General features: G+C 49.9%; 1 protein-coding gene across 14 annotated transcripts in view; it reads right to left on the reverse strand.

The window, feature by feature from the left end:
- The window catches only part of Lpin1 (lipin 1), a 108,351-nt gene that overhangs the window by 77,057 nt on the left and 12,946 nt on the right, over positions 1–18,348 (reverse strand). For 5 of the 14 annotated variants that reach the window (XM_076559855.1, XM_015995510.3, XM_006976593.4 and 2 more), the window contains exon 2: positions 2,392–2,448. In XM_076559855.1, the coding sequence (XP_076415970.1) occupies positions 2,392–2,448 (57 nt within the window). Of the gene's footprint in view, positions 1–347; positions 467–584; positions 1,310–2,391; positions 2,449–18,348 lie in introns of those variants that run through there. The other 9 variants (XM_076559859.1, XM_076559858.1, XM_076559856.1 and 6 more) reach the window with 9 other exon arrangements.

Raw genomic sequence — 18,348 nt, forward strand, 5'->3', positions numbered from 1 at the left:
GTCTCAGGTGACAATCCATCACCGTGGGGCAGTCAAGGCAGGGGCCCGAAGCAACTAGTCACACCCACAATCAAGAGCAGAGAGAGTGAGGATGAATGTGTGCATGTTTAGTACTCAGCTCACTACATCTACTCTCACACAGTCGAGGACCCTTAACTAGGGAATGATGTCACCCATAGTGGACTGGGTCTTCCTGCATCAGTTAACATGAGTCATCAAAACATCTAGGCAATCTTTAACTGAGACTCTCAGGTAACATGAGTCATCAAAATGATGCCCCACAGACATCTAGGCAATCTTTAACTGAGACTCTCAGGTGACTCTAGGTCCTAAGTTGACTCACTCACCATCACAACTGAAAGAGAGATGTAATCAGATTTGGATGCAAACGGAGAGTTGAGGGACCCACACCAGTACCGATGGGATAAATACTTTGTCCTGTTGCCCCTCATTATCCATGAGGTCCCTAGAAGATGAGATAAGTCCTCCTGGTCACCAGCACGGGCTCCTGCCACCTCCTCCCCTTCTCTCCGTATCTCCAATGATTCCCCTCTCCAGCCCTGAGGCCCCGGGCTGTTTCTTACCTCATCATGCTCAACCAACCGTTAGCGCTCTTCCATTGCTCCCCAGAAGACTCAGCGCATGTGGGAGGCTTTTCTCTAGAATTGCTCCTAAACCTTCTCCACCCATCTCAGACAAGCTGTTACCACCCCACCCATCCCCCCCTCTCCTGCTGCAGGGGCTTGCGGTAAACAGCAAGCCCTAACGTGTGGGATCGAGTGAGGGCCTACCGTACACAGGAATGACTGTTCCGTTGGCCATCTACCTCAGTGTCTCTCACACGCATACTGCACGTGGCGGAGCAACAGCCACACATTAGGATTTTCATCCCCTGCCATGAGTGATGACGATGTTCTACAATTTCGCCCTTTAGGTGGGATGTCCCAGTGGTGTCGTCTGCTCACTGTCTCCTGCTTTGTTAGGATGAGTTAGTTCTGGGAAGGGTGGGGCTCGTGGGCTGTCTCCCTCACCTGACTCTCCTGTGAGCCATAACCATGGGCCCGCAAGTGGGGCCAGAGGTGAGCTGGAAACCTGGTAGCCATGACTTCTACCCCAGGGCCTGCAGAATAGGGAGCTGGCCACAGGAAGCAACGTCGGGCTACTTCCGTGACCAGCGGCCTATGCAGCCACCCACAGAAAGAGGCACTGCTTACCCAGAAACTTCCTGCCCCTTCTCACAGAACACTGGCTCTGCATTCTGGGCTCAACTGCCACTAACCGCCCACTCCTCCTCGGACTTCCTGGCCTCTCACTGGGCCCATTCCCGTCTACAACTTAGATATAGAATTCCATCCCTCCCAGAGTTCCTGGAGCTCTGTCTCCTTTCAGCAGGCCTCCTCACTCGCTCCACTGGGGCCTCCAGATCAATGCAAGAATACATTCCTTGCTCGGGCGGGCACTTTGCTAGGCCTCCAAGGGCCTCTGCAAGCCTTAGGCTCCACCTTTCTCCTGAGCCCCTCTAGCCCCTGAGTTCTTCAAAGTCAGAGCCAAGGTGCTACTTTCGTTTTATGACCTCAAGGGAAGGAAGAAGCCACAGCAGAGTCAAATAAGCCTTCGGAATTGACTCTTCCTTGGACTAGCCCAAGAGCCTCCCTACCTCAAATCCTAAGACCCATGGGCTGTAATGTGCTGTAGGATCTATTGAATCTTAGACTAAGCACCAAGACAAAGTGGTTATGTGCTAAGAAAAAAAGACTTGGGAGGTAGCAGGACCATTCCCAGAGCAGAAGCTCACAGCATGACATAAGGAGAAAGTCCAAGAGGCCTTGAGTGGGCAGGAGAGTCAGGAAATAGGATGAGCATCAGGCTCTTGAATTTGGGGTCTGGGGGAGATCCACAGAGACAGGCTCCAGGGTCAGACAGAACAAGGCCAGGGTATAATCCTAGAGATGCAGGGAGGGATGGGACCTAAGGCTTGGACCAGCTGCAAGGAGGAAGGAACCCACAGCAGGACCGAGAGGAAGCAGTGAGGAGCTCGGATGAAGCTACCCAGGCTCTAATTAGACATTTCTGACCACAGCCAGGAACAGCTGTGGGCAACCAAGGGCATGGGTGCTAATGTGGACCTGCTCCCACTATATCAGGAGCCTTTGGATGGTTTTTAATTGGGGAGATGGTAAGATCCCATCTGTATCTGGAGGGTGGTGGACTAGGAGGAGAGATCGGAAATGAGGTAAATGGTTAGCTGCCTGGGCTGATCTTATGAAACACAGAGAATGCTCTGGAAGTGTCCACGGAAGGGATTCCCGCTTTGAAGACTGGCAGGAAGCTGCACTGTGACAAGATTTCATCTTGACATACGAAACCCCAAGAACACCTTATCGCACTCACGTTAATGTTGGAAGGCCACACATTTCGGATCCACCCAGGGTCTCTCATGATTGGAATCTGAAAAACAAAAATGTTAGAAGTTAATTAGAGACATCAGGTAAGCAAATCATGACCTGGGTCCTGTTTACAAGTCAAGGTCTTTATGGTTTTTAAGGACTGAGAATAAACTCTGGGGGGCTGGGGATATGACTCAGTTAGCAAAGTGCTTGCTGGCAACCACGAGGACCTGAGTTTGATCTCTAGGACCTACATAATAAAATTAAGCATGAGAGCATGAGTCTGTAATCCCAAATCCAAATCCAGCCAGTCTAGCCAAAGCGTTTACAACCCTGGCCAGGGAGAGAGACCCTGTCTCAAAAACCCAAGATGGGGTCTAGGAAGCTGGTCCAGTGGGTAAGATCATTTGCTGTGCAAGCTGAGGACCTGAGTTCGAGTCCCTAGCACTCACTTAAAAAATAAGGCGAGCATGGCAGTGTGTATGCATAATCCCAACACTGGGCGTGTGGAAAAGGCAGGTACTAGGGGATCACTGGCGAGCTGAAGCAGTGAGCCCGTCTCAGGGAAACAGAGGGAAGAGTGATGGAGGAAGACATCAGATCTTCTCCTCTGGATTCTGCATATGCATTGATGGGCATTCACACACAGAGAGACAGACAGACAGACAGACAGACAGACAGACAGACAGAAAGACAGCACAATAACCATATGCGGTGGCTCACATCTGCTATCCCATAGCTCAGAAAGCTGAAGCAGAAGGATGACAGTTGTTTGTAGCCCCCTTAGGCTCCATAGTAAATTCCAGGCCAGCCTGGACTATAGTACGAGTGAGATCCAACCTCAAAACACAAAACCATTAGCAACAAAAAAGCGTTTTTAAAAGAGTCCATAGGAACGCTCTAGAATTGGCTGGTAGTGGGGCTTCGGGAGCCAGTGACAGTGCTGAAAACCACAGGATGGAGCATTTTAGCAGAGAGAATTCCAGCTCAGCCTCAAACAAGAATTCAGGGCTAAGCAGCATGTGGTGACTTTCCTTGGCCCTCCGAATGTGATGTGGTCATAAACCCCCTTCCTCCGCCCCCCCCCATCCCGTCATCCTACAGGAAACACACAAACTCTGGGTGAAGCCACAGGTCAGGCGGGGAGAAAGCAATGGGACCAGAAGTCAGGACAGAGTGCCTCAGTGCAGCCACACCTGGCTCTTAGGTGTGTGTCGCGGCACCCGGCCGGCTTGGTCTCCTCTAAAAGGGGGGAAAAACCTAGCTCCCCAGTACAGCTGCCAGTACTCCCGGTGCGGTGTGCCCACACTGAGAGACCAACCCATCTCCATCAGCCCTGCCCAGAGTGTATCACCATGTTAGCTCAGCTTTCTAAAGGACGTGCCAGCTATCCAAGGCCTTTCGTTAATTACATCCCAATTTCGTTCAGAACATACTTTTCCTAGTTCCCTTCCCCATTGTTGTGATAAAAAGACCCTGACAAACAATGTAAGGGGGAGGGGGTTATTTCCGCTCACAGTTCAAGTCCATCCTGGTGGAGAAGACAGGACCACAGAAGCTTGAAGCAGCAGCTGGTCACACTGTATCCATGGTCAAAAAGCAGAGAGTGATGAATACATGCTTGCTGGCTGGTGCTCAGCTCCTTTCTCCACTTTATACCATGTAGGATCCCCTGCCTAGGAAACGGTTCTGCCCGCAGTTAAAACGGGTCTTCCCATATTATTTCACGTGATCAAGATAGTCCCTCACAGGCATGCTCGGAAGCCCATTTATCTCCCAGGGGATTCTGGATTGCATCAAGTTGATGATTGACACTCACCATCAGCATAAGTGATTGAAAATCAACTAATACGCCAGGCGGTGGTGGCACACGCCTTTAATCCCAGCCCTCGGGAGGCAGAGTCAGGCGGATCTCTGTGAGTTCGAGGCCAGCCTGGACTACCAAGCGAGTTCCAGGAAAGGTGCAAAGCTACACAGAGAAACCCTGTCTTGAAAAAAACAAAAACAAACAAGAAAAAAAGAAAAAGAAAATCAACCAATACAACTCTAACAAACTCCTCCTTTCCCATCTTGTACCTCTTTGGCTGGGTCGGCTTTTCCAACCCATGCTTGTTGGCAGACTGCTGGTGAATGGTGGTGTTGCACATCATTTTGTGTCGAGTGCCTGTCAGGGTCCTGTGTGTGTCTTGGTTCTGAGAGCACAGAGATGGGTGAGATGGGATTCTCCTCCATGAGTCACTAAGGACCACTGGCAAGCAAGAAGGCAAGTAAAAAATGTGCGTGGCCAAGATAACCTTCAAGAGATGCCCTGCGTGATGGCTACTGTTAATCACCAACTTGGAAGGTTCTAGAATCAGCTTCCAAGGGCGTCTCAATGAAAGACTGTCTAGATCAAATTGGTGATGGGGAGAAGACTATCTCAGTTGTGTAACTGAGATGGGAAAACCTTCCCACCATGGGTGAGACCATTCCCTAGGCAGGAGATCCTGGACTGTGTAATCGTAGAAAAAAACACTAGCATGCATGCCTTCATTGCCCTCTGCTCTTGCCCAGTGATGTAACGTGACCAGCTGCTTCAAGTCCCTCCTGCCTCAGTTTCCCCACAAGGATGGACTGTAGCCTGGAATTGTGAGCCAAATAAACCCTCAAGTTGCTTTCATTGGGTATTTTATCACAGAAACTGAAAAGGAGACTAAGATACTTAGGGAATAGTGAGAGCACAGAGCAGAAAGCCAGCCAGCCACCTAACTTTCTCCAGACTCAGACTGGAGAAAGCTCCATACCATGAGCAAAAGACATCATTTGTTATTGCTAATGCTTTGGGGGGGCGCCACCCAGCTCCTGAATAAATCACATGCAGAGGCTTATTCTTAATTATAAATGTCTGGCCTTAGCTTGGCTTGTTTCTAGACAGTTTTCCTTAACTTAACTTATTCCATCTACCTTTTGCCTCTGGACTTTTTCCTTTTCTTACTTCTGTATATCTTAGTTTTACTCTTACTCCATGGCTGGTTGGCTGGCCCCTAGCATCCTCAATGAGCTGCACATCTGAACTCCACATGCAATGTTCCATTTGTAAACACAATCATTGTGAACCATTCTCCAGTAGGTAGCTACAGCAAGATGATAAAGACTATTGGTTTTTATATATCTAACATCATGCCTGACTTTCAAGTCTCAACAAATATTATCTAAATGAATGCCTAATTATCACATCTAGTTACAAATAGGCTCTTCTCCCAGATTTCTCCTTCTATATATTCTCTCTGCCTGCCAGCTTCACCTATCCTTTCTCCTGCCTTGCTATTGGCCGTTCAGTTCTTTATTAGACCATCAGGTGTTTTACACAGGCACAGTAACACAGCTTCACAGAGTTAAGCAAATGCAACATGAACAAAAGTAACACACCTTCAAATCATATTCTACACCACCATCTGGCACACCTCCTAAGGCTGAGTATCTCCCCGGGAGAAGCATGAAGACAAGGCTTCTACAAGCATGGAAGGGGGCTACTCAAAGAACAGAGGCCCAAGCCCCTGGTGAGGGGAGGGCTGTGAGTGCAGAAACCTGCAGTATTCCCAGGAGCGAAGGGAACAGGTGGCTTCTAGGATGAGGATCCAGAGGAGTTCAGACTTCTGTGGGTCCTGTCTTCAGCATCTTAAGAACATGTTTCTCAAAGGAGAGACCCTTCCGGGAGACTAAGAAGAAACCAACAAAGAAGAACCCACCCAGATCAAATCTGGATAAGGCCTCAGGATTCCCCATCTTGTCTAGAGAAAATCTCTAGACCACAAAACAAGAGAAATGAGGGGATGAGAGGTGTGGGTCTCAAAAGATCTCCATGACCTCTGTGAGGAGGACGGCCAGGAGGCAGAGAACTGAGACACCACACATGGCCAGGCTAGGGCTGAAGTACCACGGGTCCTTGGGACAAAAGGAGGGATACTCACGGATAAGTGTTATTCTCACCACTCATCAGATAAACTTCTCTTTGCAACAGAGACCATTATAGAAAACACAGAAACACAAAACACAGAAAACAAGAGATGATGTGGTGTCCGGTTGCAACCGATACACCTACAACATAGTTCCTTGTTCAGGAAGCCATATTGTTTAGGAAGCCATGTTGGTTAGATTTCATGGGTGTAGCTTCTCTGATACTTCTAAAAGACACAACCTCACACCAAACTTTCTGTTCCTCTGGCCCTTCCAATCTCCCTGCCCCCACTTCCGCAATGACCCCATGGCACCTAATGACAGCCTAGTTTAAAATGACCACTGCCTCTGACATGCTCCCAGTTGCTACTGACCATCTCCAGCAAAAGCTACAAGGAGATGTCCAATTTGAACTCAGCCATTTGAGAACTGCTAACTCAAATTCTTAAGGGTCCACAAACACGGTCATGCGCACAGCAGTCTCTCAGAAGGACAGCTGGGTAGCTTTTCCCTCCCACGTGGTTGACCAAGAAAGCTGACAGCGATTTTAAACTCACAGCGAGTTCATTTATCCCTGATTAAAGATGAAATTTCAGATCAAACTCCAAAGCTGCTGTTCTACCAACAGGGGCATAGTGTCTCTAATGCTACCTCCCACAGAGAGTTGGTTTGATTTTTATTATTTTATTTTATTTTATTTTATTTGTTTTTTTTTTTTCCAAGACAGGGTTTCTCTGTGTAGCTTTGCGCCTTTCCTGGAACTCGCTCTGTAGCCCAGGCTGGCCTTGGACTCACAGAGATCCGCCTGCTTCTGCCTCCCAAGTGCTGGGATTAAAGGCGTGCACCACCTATATTTAAAATTTTTAAATACTAATTTAAATGATAAACCGGCTGGGTTTATCCTTTGAGCCTAAATACGGAAACACCAAAGGTGGCAGGAACGTGTGTCACGCCACAGGCTCCACAGGTCACACAGTGAGATGGTGGAGTGGAGATTGGACTGCCGGTGCCCCAGCCTTCCGCCTTCCAGGGCTTCCCCAGAAAAGCACAAAAACAGTGCGAGGGAGGGCTTGGGAGGTAGCTCCAGGAGGGTATGACATTCAAGGTCATCCTCAACTGCACAGAATGTGAAGCTACCCAGGGCTACCAGGGACCATGTGTCAAAGAGAGAGTAGGAGGAGGGAGGGAGGGAGGGAGGGAGGGAGGGAGGGAGGGAGGGAGGGAGGGAGGGAGGGGGAGGGAGGGAGGAAGGGAGGAAGGAAGGAACGAACGAACAAAATAAAGGAAGACAAGACAGTTGGGTCTGAGCCTTTTTTTTTTTTTTTTTTTATTTATCTTATGAGTGTTTGGCTTGTGTGTATATATGTACACCATGTGTGTGCCTGGTGCCCACAGAAGTCAGAAGAGGGTATTGGATTCCCTGGAACTGGAGTTCTGGATTCTGTGGGCTGCCATGTGAGTGCTGAGAACCAAACCAGGGTGCTCTGGAAGAGCAACAGTGCTTTTTCTGTTTTTTGTTTTTGTTTTTTTGTTTTGTTTTGTTTTTTCTTTTTTTGGGTTTTTTTTTGGGGGGGGGGTTCGAGACAGGGTTTCTCTGTGTAATTTTGGAGCATTTCCTGGAACTCATTCTGTAGCCCAGGCTGGCCTCAAACTCACAGAGATCCACCTGGCTGTGCCTCCTGAGTGCTGGGATTAAAGGTGTGCGCCACCACTGCCCGATGCAACCCATGCTTTTAACCCATGAATCATCTCTCCAGCCCCTTGATTTCTTTTTTTTTTTTTTTTTTTTTTTTTTGGTTTTTCGAGACAGGATTTCTCTGTGTAGCTTTTCCTGGAACTCACTTGGTAGCCCAGGCTGGCCTCGAACTCACAGAGATCCGCCTGGCTCTGCCTCCCGAGTGCTGGGATTAAAGGCGTGTGCCACCACCGCCCGGCAACCCCTTGATTTCTTAATAATGCTCAATAATGCATAGTCTTGAGTGAGCCTGATCATACCACAGCACGTCCTTGTCTCCAGTTACAAACTGAGGTTCCGGGCTGGTAAGAGCAAGCTATCATGGATGATGTGCACTAAACCACCCCGGAAAAATCTCCCTGTTTGAAGGTCAAGGGGAGCAACCTTTCTTCCATCTCCAGTCCCCGTCTTTACGCCACGCTCCAGCTCATTCGGCTTCCAAAGCACAGCCTGACCCAGTGCTTCACACGGGCCGTTCCTTCCGCCCAGGACACCGCCCAGTGTGTCAGCTCCTCAACAGAGCTGACCTTGGCCTTCTCAATGTGATCACAGAGGGTTGTGCCTTCTTGGGGCACCTGCGTGGTTCCCCCATAGCGCTCAGCACGGCTTGCAAACGTGCATTTGTCCGCACAAGCATTCAGCTAACGACGGCCTCCTCCATAAGGAGCATGGTCTATTCTTGTCATCTAATTCCCTGAAGCCTCTGGCCACGGCACATAATCATTAAATATTGCTGAATGGAAAAACAGAGGTATAATTTTCTCAGCACTCGCAGGAAGACACTGGAGCCCAGAGGGTCAAGAGAGTTAGTTAGCCCAAGTTATACCACCAGCAGTTTGGGGTGGTTGAGCTGGGATTTGTCCTAGGTTCCAGTAATGCCATCTGTATTCCAAGCTGATGGCTGTGGGAGTGGCTAGTACAGCCTTATTCTTACACCTTCCCTACAGGGGAGGGGACCTGTCCAGCTCCCTCGGCAACGCTGTCTGCAGCTCTCTGTGCCTCTGCCTCGGGTCCAATTTTCCTCTAGTCATGTCCTCATGGATATGTTCAGGAGAGCTGAAGTTCCAGGCCTCACCTAATGTTCACATAAATGAGTGACTTCTGCAGGATCTTCTGCAGGTGGGAAGCCAGGCTGAGCACACTCCACGGAACAGACCCAGTGAATGTCACCGCAAAGGAGGGATCAGGACTGAGGGGTTCAGGTGTGAGGTGAAGAGCAGATCCACCAGGGACTTGGCCTCCGTGTCCTGGAGTGTAGTTGGAATAGTGTTACCTATTCCAACGTTCTCTGACTTCGATGAGTACGTACAACGTGACTGATAGTTCCAGACTTTGTGGATACTGTGTACCGGGCACACCAGATGTCTGTAGATGTAGTGAGGGGTGCATAAGATGATGAATTTTAAATCTCAGGGCAGGAATCACTGTTCAGAGATTCATGAGGACCTGGGACAGACACTTACAGGGAGGCTGTGAGCTCTTGGCTCTGCCACAACAGGGTCATCCCAAGACCTGCTGCTTCCAGCCTACCTGTACCCCAAAAGTATGCTGGCCAGGGAAGGCAGGCTTGAGCTTCGATGAGCTCTACAGACTGTACATGAGAGTGTGGTGTGTGTGTGTGTGTGTGTGTGTGTGTGTGTGAGAGAGAGAGAGAGAGAGAGAGAATTGTGTGAGGGGATGCGTGTATGTAAATATGTGTGAAAGAGCATGTGCCTGTGTGCACACACATGCGTGCATATGTGTGTGTATCTATCTGTTCTAGATTAACAATATCCTCAGATTCTTCATGAGGCAGGAATCTACAGTCCATCCGTCCTCTCCCCCCCCCCCCCCCCCCCCCCCCCCGCCGCCACCGCCCTGCTCTAAATCTGAGACACTTGAGTGGCTGCCCTAATAACACGAATGACCCATGACAACCTTCTCAGAGGCCAGGTTGTGAGAGTCCTCACGGCATCCTCCTCTGTCTCCAGCCACTCTCTTTCTTGAAACGCTCTGAGGGAAGGGCCCAGCTCTGAGGTGCCACCCCTCAGGAGCTTGTGTATGACTCCTGTCCACGGTCCCCACTGTGCTGGGCCTCCAGCTCCCTCCTCCCACAGGCGTAGACGGGTTCCTCCAAACCAGCTCTTCTAGCCAACGGGTACCACTGAGTCAGTCAACATGGAGGGGAGCAGAGGAATCATTGAGCTGAATCCCACGCACATTCCAGACCTGAAATGTCCCCTATAATGAGGGTAGTGACTTAAGCCAGAAAGCTTTCTTTTCTTTTCTTTTAAAAAAAAAAATATATATATAGTGGCTGTCTTATTTAACCAACATTTTAAAATACTTAATGTTTTCATTAGCATGTATTAATTATACATGAGTTTCATTGTGACATCTTAATACATGTAGATAACATATTTTGATCCTATTCACCACCAGCTCATGACTCTCTTGCTCACCTACCCGCACCCCACTGACTCTGGTTCTCTTCCCCCCTAGTCTTCTTTCCACCTCCACATCTTTTTGTTAATGGCCCAATGAGTTAACTAGGGTTAATTACAGGAGCATGAATGGGGAGCTGATAACAGAAACATGGACACCTTACTAGGACTATACTGTTGAAGAAGACATTCCTCCTTCCCCAGCAACCATTACTTGCCTCTAAATGCCCGGGGGGGGGGGGGGCTGCACGAGTCCCCCCTCCCCTTCATAACAAGATGTCCATGGGCCCAATCCCGTGCAGGTAAAAACAGTCACTGCAGTGGAGCCATGTCGGGCCCTAAAGTCAGCATTCCACACTACTCCCCTCCTACATCCCCCAGATTATATATTCCTGTTAGACAGTCTCACTGTGTGTGGTAGGCTGACCTTGAACTCACAGAGATTTGCCTGCCTTCCAAAGGCTGGGACTAAAAGCATGCACTACCATGCCCAGCTCAGATCTTACATTTTTTTTAAAAACATTTATTTATGTGGGTACGAGTATGGATGCTTCTCCACAACAGTGTGTGGAGGTCATCAGGTACCTGGCAGGACATCTCTCCCCTTTCATTATGTGAGCACGGGTCTTCAGCACCTAGCCATGCCCCTGGCCTCTCTTACATTACGTCGGCCCCTTCTTCTACATGTTCCCCAAGGCTTGGAGGAGGTGACATAGTCGTCCCATTGAAGGATGACATTCAGCGGTCACTTATTCTCCACACCGTGACCAGTTCGGAGTCTCCGCGGTAACCACCACTCGCCACAAAAAGAAAAACAAAGGAAGCGTTTTTTGTGAGCAAAGCTGAGTACAGCACACTCACCCATAGGCATAACCGGGGTTGTTTAGAAGGCAAGTGGGCCAGGTACATCGTGTCCACTTAGCAAAACAACACAGCCTTCCCCATAGTCAAGCCAGCAAGTTTCGGAGCAGCATGTTCCAGAAGAGTAAACAGCCAGAACAGAGCATGTGCGCAGGAGCAGGAAGACAGCCTGGACTGGGTGCTTCTGTGTACGGTGGCATGCACGTACCTAGAAGGCCATAGGGACAGTGACTGTCTCTGTCTGGTCTGGGCAAGAATGTCTGTTTTGTCTGTGCAGACAGTCCTGGCCTCTGTGTGATTCCACTCCCAATGCCCTCCCCCACCACCACCCGTGTGTGTGTGTGTGTGTGTGTGTGTGTGTGTGTGTGTGTGTGTGTGTGTTTATATGGCAAAATGGCACTCTCTCGCAAGTGAAATCAATCCCCTGACTCCCTCACCCTCCTGGCTATTTGCAAAAAGCACCATGCAGAACCCACGTGTTTGCACACGCAGACGCTTGCTTCTGTGTGGGGTCAGGTTGACTGGGAAACTGGCCAAGCCCAGGATCCAGAGCTGGCAGGCAGCTAGCCCAGCCTCCTTGGCCTCCCCGAAGGCCTGGTCTCCAAGCCTGGAGACCAGCCCGAGAGTCTTGGCTCAGAACCACCCCTGCTCCACCCCCCCACCCCCCCCACCCCTCGCCACCCACCAGCAGGGAGACGTTCCCAGAGGGTTTTTCACAGTGCTTGAGTCGGCTTTAGGAAACAGCAACTCCATGGTGGGTCACAGAAGTGTAGTCAGAATGAATGGCTATCAGGATGAGACGTGTGTGCCATAGTGACATGGGGACAGAGACAGAGAGACAGAGATGATAGATACAAAGCTAGAGAGGTGGAGCAGTAGGGATAGACAGAGACAGACAGATGAAGACATAGATTAAGGAGAGACAGAAATAGAGATAGAGAATCTGAGAGACAGAGACAGAAAATAAAGATAGAGGAACAAGGTTAGAGAGACAGAGTCGGAGAACCAGGGGAGAAGAGAGGTAAACAGGGACACACAAAGATGCTAGAGAGAAGAGCCGGGCAGTGGTGGTGCATGCCTTTAATCTCAGCACTTGGTTGGCAGAGGCAGGCAGATCTCTGTGAGTTCGAGGCCAGCCTGGGCTACAGCGCGAGATCCAGGAAAAGGTTCAAAGCTACACAGAGAAACCCTGTCTTGAAACCCCCCCCCAAAAAAAGATGCTAGATAGAGAGATGCTGGAGGTGGGGGACAGAGGGACAGAAGGCAGCTGAGGGAAGGGGAGGCTCATTGCAGCCTTCCTCCTAGCCACCCACATACTCTTTGTGGGGTTCCTATTGCACACAGCCCCATCCACGCCAAGGAGGGCAAGGTTTGTCTCTCTTCAGACTACAAGCGGGAGCTCGAACCATATCTCCTTTGGGGATATTTGGGGGCTCTTTGAGATAGGATTTTGCTATTCAACCCTGTTGTCTTGAAACTTGTAGTAATTCTCCTGCCTCAGCCTCCAAAGTGCTAGGATTACAGGCATGTGCCACCACACTCTGCAAAATCTTACATGCCATGGGTTTTAATCTATTTGAAAAGTTTTTGGGTTTTGAGGCACTAGGGACAGAGGGCGGGATCTCGCACATGCTAGACACATGCATCACCACTGAGCTGCATCCTCAGCAATCCTGTCTGCTGACATTTTGCTGCGCTGATGTCCCTTCAGGACTGGCCCTGATTGTGAGGCAGCTTTTTACAAGCAAATCAACCAAGTCAGAACCTAGGCGCCAACTGCTACTACCTCTCTGGGCTCTCATGCCCTTGGGCCTCCAACCACCTGTCTGTCCCTTTCACCTCCAGACTGGGCATCACATGATGAGGTCAACGTCTCTGTCCCAGGTGATTCAGGATGGCTGGTCCTAGCCTGAGTGTCTGGCCCTATCCCTTCTCTTCCACGGAGGCACCATCGTGTAGTTACCTGGCCTGCAATGCCATCCAAGTGGCCTCTGCTTTCCTGCCTGTCCTGCCTGATATTCCAGGCCCCCTGCTTCCCAGGGAGCCACTACACTTCCTGATTCATGACACTTATTTCCATGTCTACATGTCTGTCAAATACACCTCGTTAAAGCAAATTCCAAAAACTTTATAACACCTGTCTTCCTGGAGCCCGTGACTAGAAGTGGAGACAGGCAGAGTGGCCTTGGTGTACTGATAACCAGACACTTCCTCACAGGCTTCCTCAGCAGGGCAGCATGGGTGACGGCCTAGCCAAACAGACACATCAGCCCTGGATCCCCCCAGACATGACACAGGCTGCTTGCTATCCTCTAGAAGACCCGAGTTTGGCCAGCAGATCTCCACCCTAACCCATCACACACATTCTTTTCTCTGCTGTCAGGGAGATGGTGACACACAGGTAACGCAAGGATTAAAATGACAACAGAGTCGGGGAACTAAGTCCAGAAACTAGTATACTGTCTGATTTTGACAACTCTCAGACTTTTATTGTTTGGCTGTCGTTGTTACCGCATGTCGCTAAATAGTAACAGGGCAGGGCAGTAACTCTTTGGTAGGACAGTCCTCCATCTGGGCCATCTGGGCCATGTGCTGGGAACAAGTCCAAGAGCTTGTGGCAATCACAGCAGAAGGACTGGAGACCAGGTCAGTCAAGTCCACTCACACAGGTACTGGGCACCTGCGGTGAGCCCTGCCTGTGGGAAGCGATGAGATCACGATGGGGTGATTTCTATGAGGACGGAGACAGGATGCTTGGGTGGCTCACGGTGTCTGACATTGGCCACGGGCACTTCAGATTTCACGGCCAGCCTCCTGCTCACAAAAGGCAAAGCTGTGACCTTGTTCGGGGCACCACGGGTTTCCAGCCGACCAGATTTGCTCGCACATACGGAGCTCCTCTTTGGGAGGCCAGCCCAGGATTGTAGACTGCCGCAGGACGCGGTGCACTTTGTGGAGTGGGAGGAAAGAATTCAGTCAGCGGTCCCAGCGTGGCTGCATGGCATGGGGCCACGGACAACTGTGACATCTGACCCTAAGTCGTCGACTCAAAAGCAAAGTTCATCTGTGGAAACAGCAGCCCGGAGTGTGGAGAAATCACGGTTTCTGACGACATTCGTGCCTAGACGCTGTCCCCGAGGTGCCTGGACTGTTCTTGTATTTCTTAGAAGAGGTAGATGCACAGCAGCCACGATCAGGAGAGAAGTTCAAAATGAGTGACTCGGAGAAAGGCCTTTGGCCTCTAGAACATCCAGTTCCCCCTCTGAAAGCCTCTGGCCTCCTGGGACTGCTATGGTGACGTTACCAAGCATGAATAAGGCTATCCACAGTCAGCTGGGTCCCTGCCAAGGCAGCCAGCAGTCAAGAGGCCGGCTCAGCCTTGGGTAGGTCTTGCTCCAAGTGAGGATGAACTACCTGAAAATAGAGACTCCCACATCCCAGAAAAGCCAGCACCTGGGCAGTATTACAGCTTGAAAAGGGTTCCATGCCAGGTGGTGGTGGTGGTGGTGGTGGTGCGCACCTTTAATCCCAGCACTCGGGAGGCAGAGGCAGGCGGATCTCTGTGAGTTCGAGGCCAGCCTGGTCCACAAAGTGAGATCCAGGACAGGCTCCAAAGCTACACAGAGAAACCCTGTCTGGGGGTGGGGGGGGGGGGCGGGAGTTCCATAACTTGGGAGAAGACAATGGCATGCTCAGTGCTCCAGGGAGCACCACTCAGAGGCCACCAGTGGCCTGTCAGGGCTGGGAAGCCACCCAAAGTCCAGGTGTGTGACAGGTCAGGCCTGTCTTCCTTCCATTGAGAGCTGTCCTCGGGAGACCTGTCATTGAACTCATTTCCCTCCGAGTAGGATGAGGCAGGGCTTGTTCCCCAGCCTGGTTAGACAGGGAGGAAGACGCTGGGATGGGGGCGGGGCATCTCCACCGGCGGGGACTGTGGGCGCCCACACACCGGCGGGGACTGTGGGTCACGGGACTTGCAGAGTCCAAGTACATCACTGTTTTGTTTTGTTTTTTCCTCTCACATCTTACAACCTACAAAACCAAAATGACCTTTCCCAAGGCCAGCTCTGTCTCCGTCCAGGTTCCCATTCCCTGTAAGCCTAGGAGTTGTTCTAGAGCAGTGGGTCTCAACCTTCCTAATCCTGCCACCCCCTTTTTTTTTAAATACAGTTCTTCATGTCGTGGTGACTCCCTACTATAAAATTATTTTTGCTGACACTTCATAACTGTATTTTTGCTAATTATGAGTCATAATGCGAATATCTGATATTTCTGATGGTCTTGCTCGACCCCCATGAAAAGGTCACTCAACGCCAAAAGGGTCACGACCCACAGGTTGAGAGTCACTGCTCTAGACAGTAGCGATGAAACCAGTTTTTTAATAAGTACCTTCAAGCACCATGTTCCCTTTACAGCCAACATAAAGACACAGGCTACTCTGGATCTGAGTCATAGTTCTAATGTGCCCAGCTTAAAAAAAAATGGTGCCACTGTCTCTATGTCCCCAAAGGCAAGCTACAGGACATGTGCCTCTAATTCCTCAAAAATGCAATGTCAATAACAGCGTTTGGTGAATTCAGAACTCGGAAACCACATATACGTGTGCTGGGGGCAAAGAGCGGACCAGGGACACACAAAGGTAAGGAGATGAGGATGTAATGGGGGAGGGGAGGCCCGGGAGGGGCACTTACCCACGCCAGTGCCGCTCTGCTTAACTGGTCCCATGTCCTTCCCGGTGTTCCATGGGGAGGACTCTGAGCTGGTGATCATGTGACCAGAACAACGAGAGAGAAGTAACTGGATCTTTAAGTTATGCTTCCTTTAAGGAGCAGGCTAGTCAAGAAGGTGGAAGGTTAATATCCTAAATTCTGTCTTCCCCCTCATCTCCAGGCAACAGGCTTTGTAGAGAGGGGTGGAAACAAAGGTAGTCCATCAGTCCTTCCAGAGTTCAGCCTTGCCCCCTCCAGTCAGGTGGCCAGTCTCGTCCCTGAAGTTCACGATATCTATGTCTTCCTCATCTCCTACACTTCCCCCTCCTTACCTGGAGATCTGGACTCAGGGACTTTTAAAAATGGTGAATGTGGGATGAGTGAGATGGTTCTTCAGGTGTAGGCTCCGGATGGTCAGATGGAGGTCAGTCCTTTATGACCAGGATGTGGAAGAACATAAGAAAAACTAAAATGCTCAACATGGACGGTGTTCATCGGTGTCAACATAGCCCTCTTCCACTGAGGTTTACAGTTCTACACCCACGCAGAAGCAGTGCTGTAGCTAAAGCAAGGTCCCCAGGCTTAAATTCTTACAGGGTCACAAAGGCAGACAAGAGTTTCCTCAGGCAGTGACCAGTAGGCTTTCTTCTACCACCCAAAAGGGGAGTGGTTAAGGGAGGAGGTCAGCTAAGAGCTAAAATCCGTTCACATGTCAGAAAAAGGGAATTTATGTGCTCACACTATATTCCCAGAGGTTAGGTAAACGTTAGGAGTCTATAATGTTATTATAAATACCACTAAGGCTGTATAAGAAAAGGAGGGTCTGAGCTTAATTTGCCTTAGTTCTGGAGATTGTTTGGCCTTGGATGCTTGATAGGTATTTCAGATAAAATGCACTGTTGTGAGTTCTTGGAAGCATACATAGCATACAAGACAATCATTGCAGAAATCGGTATATATATCCAAAAGCTAAAATAGCACCAAGATTTCTTTTCTTTCTTTCTTTTTTTTCTGAAAAAGGGTTTCTCTGTGCAGCTTTGGAGCCTGGAACTAACTGGCTTTGTAGACAAGGCTGACCTTGAACTCACAGAGATCTGCTTGCCTCTACCTCCCGAGTGCCAGGATTAAAGGTGTGCGCCGCCGCCGCCGCCGCCGCCGCCGCCGCCGCCGCCGCCGCCACCACCACCACCACCACTCGACAAAATTCACCAAGACTTCTTAAGCCACGGCTTGACCTTCGGCAGAGTCTTTGACTTTTCTGAGTAGTAGCTTTTTTCATAGCAGCTGGATTTCATTGCGTTTTCCTGCATCTGGCCATAGTTCCCATAGTCCCCTGGGCTTCAGAGTTAACTCAGAACAAGCCACTAGTAGTGTGTACTTGCTAGGTTATTAGTGGTCCACACATGCAGATTCCTTTTCACAATAAACAGGACAAATGTCCCCATACAATATAAAATACAACAGTCCCCCTGCCCATCCCTGCTGGACCCTAGAAACTCTATCTTGTGATGATAACCTGTGTACCCTAATAAACTTCCTGAGGATCAGAGGACAGAGCCAGCCACTAGATTAGACATAGAGGTCAGACCGTGGTGGCACACACACCCTTAATCCTATCACTGTGAGGCAGAGATCCGTCTGGATCTCTGTGAGTTCAAGGCCACACTGGAAACAGAGCCAAGCAGTGGTGGCACACACCATTAATCCCAGCACTTGAGATCTCACGCCTTTGCTTGGGAAGCGCCCATGCCTTTAGTCCCAGGAAGTGATGTCTGGGCAGAGAAAGGTATATAAGGTGTGAGGAGACAGGAACTCACTCACTGGAGGCGGAGGATTTCGTAGAGGTAAGAACTAGTGGCTGGCTGTTCTGCCTCTCAGGTCTTTCAGCTTTCACGCTGACATCTGGCTCTGGGTTTCTTAGTATCTAAGGTAGGTTTTCGTCAGTTGTGCAGAACAGCTGCTCTGAATGGATGAAGAAGTCAAGGTGTGGTTAAGCAATGTGTTTGGATGCTCTGCAACCATCACGTGATCTACCTGGGAGATGGGTACAGGGTTTCAAGAGCCCTCCGATTCTACATTGATGCCAGATGTGGGAGCTTTGACTTTCCACAGCTCTTGAGTTCAGCTCCTGCAAGTCCTCTGCCCTCGGCCCTATCTCTGTGACCTCTGATCGTCTGCCGCGGTATGTATGGTGCAGTGGACCAACTAAGATTCGAACAATACTATCTGGAACACTTGTCCCCAGATTCAATGTCAGTTCCTCTGTCCCCTTCAAGCCTTTGCACAAATAGCATCTT

This window comes from Peromyscus maniculatus, chromosome 22 (assembly GCF_049852395.1).
Source record: "Peromyscus maniculatus bairdii isolate BWxNUB_F1_BW_parent chromosome 22, HU_Pman_BW_mat_3.1, whole genome shotgun sequence".
NCBI classification, from domain to species: domain Eukaryota; kingdom Metazoa; phylum Chordata; class Mammalia; order Rodentia; family Cricetidae; genus Peromyscus; species Peromyscus maniculatus.